The sequence below is a fragment of the Conger conger genome, chromosome 2, assembly GCF_963514075.1.
Source record: "Conger conger chromosome 2, fConCon1.1, whole genome shotgun sequence".
NCBI lineage: Eukaryota > Metazoa > Chordata > Actinopteri > Anguilliformes > Congridae > Conger > Conger conger.
In genome coordinates, this window is record NC_083761.1 from 87489285 (window position 1) to 87491784 (window position 2500).

General features: G+C 51.7%; 1 protein-coding gene across 1 annotated transcript in view; it reads left to right on the forward strand.

The window, feature by feature from the left end:
* The window catches only part of slc26a11 (solute carrier family 26 member 11), a 17742-nt gene that overhangs the window by 11419 nt on the left and 3823 nt on the right, over nt 1–2500 (forward strand). Inside the window, exons 8-12 of the mRNA XM_061230868.1 lie at nt 37–109; nt 781–831; nt 910–970; nt 1527–1582; nt 2154–2294. Of these exons, the coding sequence (XP_061086852.1) occupies nt 37–109; nt 781–831; nt 910–970; nt 1527–1582; nt 2154–2294 (382 nt within the window). The remainder of the gene's footprint in view (nt 1–36; nt 110–780; nt 832–909; nt 971–1526; nt 1583–2153; nt 2295–2500) is intronic.

Sequence of the window (2500 nt, forward strand, 5' to 3'; positions counted from 1 at the left end):
TCTGAGTGATCTGTAAATGCTCTCTCTCTCTGTTAGGATCTGGGTGCAGGCCTGGCTGTGATTCCTCTCATGGGTTTGCTGGAGAGCATCGCCATAGCCAAGGCCTTCGGTAAGAGTGCCTCGCTGATCTCATTGGAGTAAAACAGGCTGAGCCACAGGGTCTGCTGGGGTCCCCAGCCCTGGTCCTGGAGAGCCACAGGGTCTGCAGGGGTCTCCAACCCTGGTCCTGGAGAATCACAGGGTCTGCTGGGGTTTATAACCCTGGCCCTGGTCCTGGAGAGTCACAGGATCTGCTGGGGTCCCCAGCCCTGGTCCTGGAGAGCCACAGGGTGTGCTGGGGTCCCCAGCCCTGGTCCTGGAGAGTCACAGCGTCTGCTGGGGTCCCCAGCCCTGGTCCTACAGAGCCACAGGGTCTGCTGGGGTCCCCAGCCCTCGTCCTGGAGAGCCACAAGATCTGCTGGTTTTTGTTGCTACTCAGCAGTTAATTGCACAGTAAGAGCAGCTAATTACAGTTAACTTGCCACATCTTGGTTATTGGATTTGATTGTCTAACTGAAAACATAAACCTCAATGAAGACTTGCTGGCTCTCCCACTTCCCAAAACTCTTAATGTCAACATATTATTTCACACAGATACTAGATACAGGGCCAGGCAGACATAGTCACTATAAAGGAACGTGTGGCCCAATTTCTCCTGTACAGCCTCTGCAAATTACTAATATGATATAATGATAATGGTGACTCAAATGATTCCCCTTCATTTTTTCATTTGCATTCCAGCCAGTCAGAACGACTACCGAATCGACGGCAACCAGGAGCTGTTTGCGATTGGTGAGTGTGGATGTTGCCATGGCGGCGGTGGCGGTTGGGCGAGGTGGTTTGTGCTGATTGGTGGTTTTCCCTCCGCAGGTCTCACCAACATCATGGGCTCCTTCGTCTCCGCCTATCCCGTCACCGGGAGCTTCGGCAGGTAGCCAATCCCACAGGATGTGTGTGTGTGTGTGTGTGTGTGTGTGTGTGTGTGTGAGTGAGTGTGTGAGAGTGTGTGTGAGTGAGTGAGTGTGAGAGTGTGTGTGAGTGAGTGAGTGTGAGAGTGTGTGAGTGTATGAGAGTGAATGAGTGTGTGTGTGAGAGTGTGTGAGAGTGTGTGAGTGAGAGTGAGAGTGTGTGAGAGTGTGTGTGAGTGAGTGAGTGTGAGAGTGTGAGTGTATGAGAGTGAGTGAGTGTGTGAGTGAGAGTGTGTGTATGAGAGTGAGTGAGTGTGTGAGTGAGAGTGTGTGTGTGTGTGAGAGTGAGTGTGAGTGAGTGAGTGAGTGAGTGTGCGAGTGTGTGTGTGAGTGTGTGAGTGAGTGAGAGTGTGTGTGTGTGAGTGTATGAGAGTGAGTGAGTGTGTGTGTGTGTGTGTGAGTGAGAGTGTGTGAGAGTGTGAGTGTGTGAGTGAGTGAGTGAGTGTGTGAGTGTGAGAGTGTGTGTGAGTGAGTGTGTGAGTGTGGTATATGTGCTGTTTAATCTGCTTTGTTTCTCAGGACTGCAGTGAACTCCCAGTCCGGGGTGTGCTCTCCTGCCGGGGGCGTGGTCACTGGTGAGGGCCTCCTGCTTTCTCTCTCTCCTTCTCTCTCCCTCTCTCTCTCCTTCTCTATCTGTGTGTGTCTCTCTATCTCTGTGTGTGTCTCTCTATTTCTGTGTGTGTCTCTCTCCTTCTCTCTCTCTATCTGTGTGTGTGTGTGTCTCTATCTATCTCTGTGTCTCTCTCTCTCTGTGTATGTGTGTGTGTATCTCTCACTCAGGCAAGATTAATGGAGCACAGAATCTAAAACAAATACTATTTGTACCCAGGTCTAGTGGTTAGGGTACGGGTGGCATGTGGTTGATGTGCAGGTGTGTGCGGTTGATGTGCAGGTGTGTGTGGTTGATGTGCAGGTGTGTGGGGTTGATGTGTGGTTGATGTGCAGGTGTGCGGTTGATGTGCAGGTGTGTGCGGTCCCTGACGTGGTCCTCTCCCTGCAGGTGTGTGCGGTTGATGTGTGGGTGATGTGCAGGTGTGTGTGGTTGATGAGCAGGTGTGTGCGGTCCCTGACATGGTCCTCTCCCTGCAGGTGTGTGCGGTTGATGTGCAGGTGTGTGCGGTCCCTGACGTGGTCCTCTCCCTGCAGGTGTGGTGGTGCTGCTGTCCCTGGCCTTCCTCATGCCGCTGTTCTGCTACATCCCCAAGGCCTCGCTGGCCGCGGTCATCATCTGCGCGGTCGCGCCCATGTTGGACCTGTGTGTGGTCCCCAGGATCTGGGCCGTCAGACGTGAGTGCGCTCCGTCACCGCTCAGCCATGAGTGTCTTTGCTCATTACCGTCACAGAAATTGTGTATTTTATTTCCACATTTAACCAATTGTGTATTAGAAATAATAGTATGTTTCCATATAATATGGTGTTATTTGATTGGTCCATAGTCTAATATAAATAAGTAAGGATTAGTTAGAAGCTGTAGGACTGGGGAGCGATTTCGT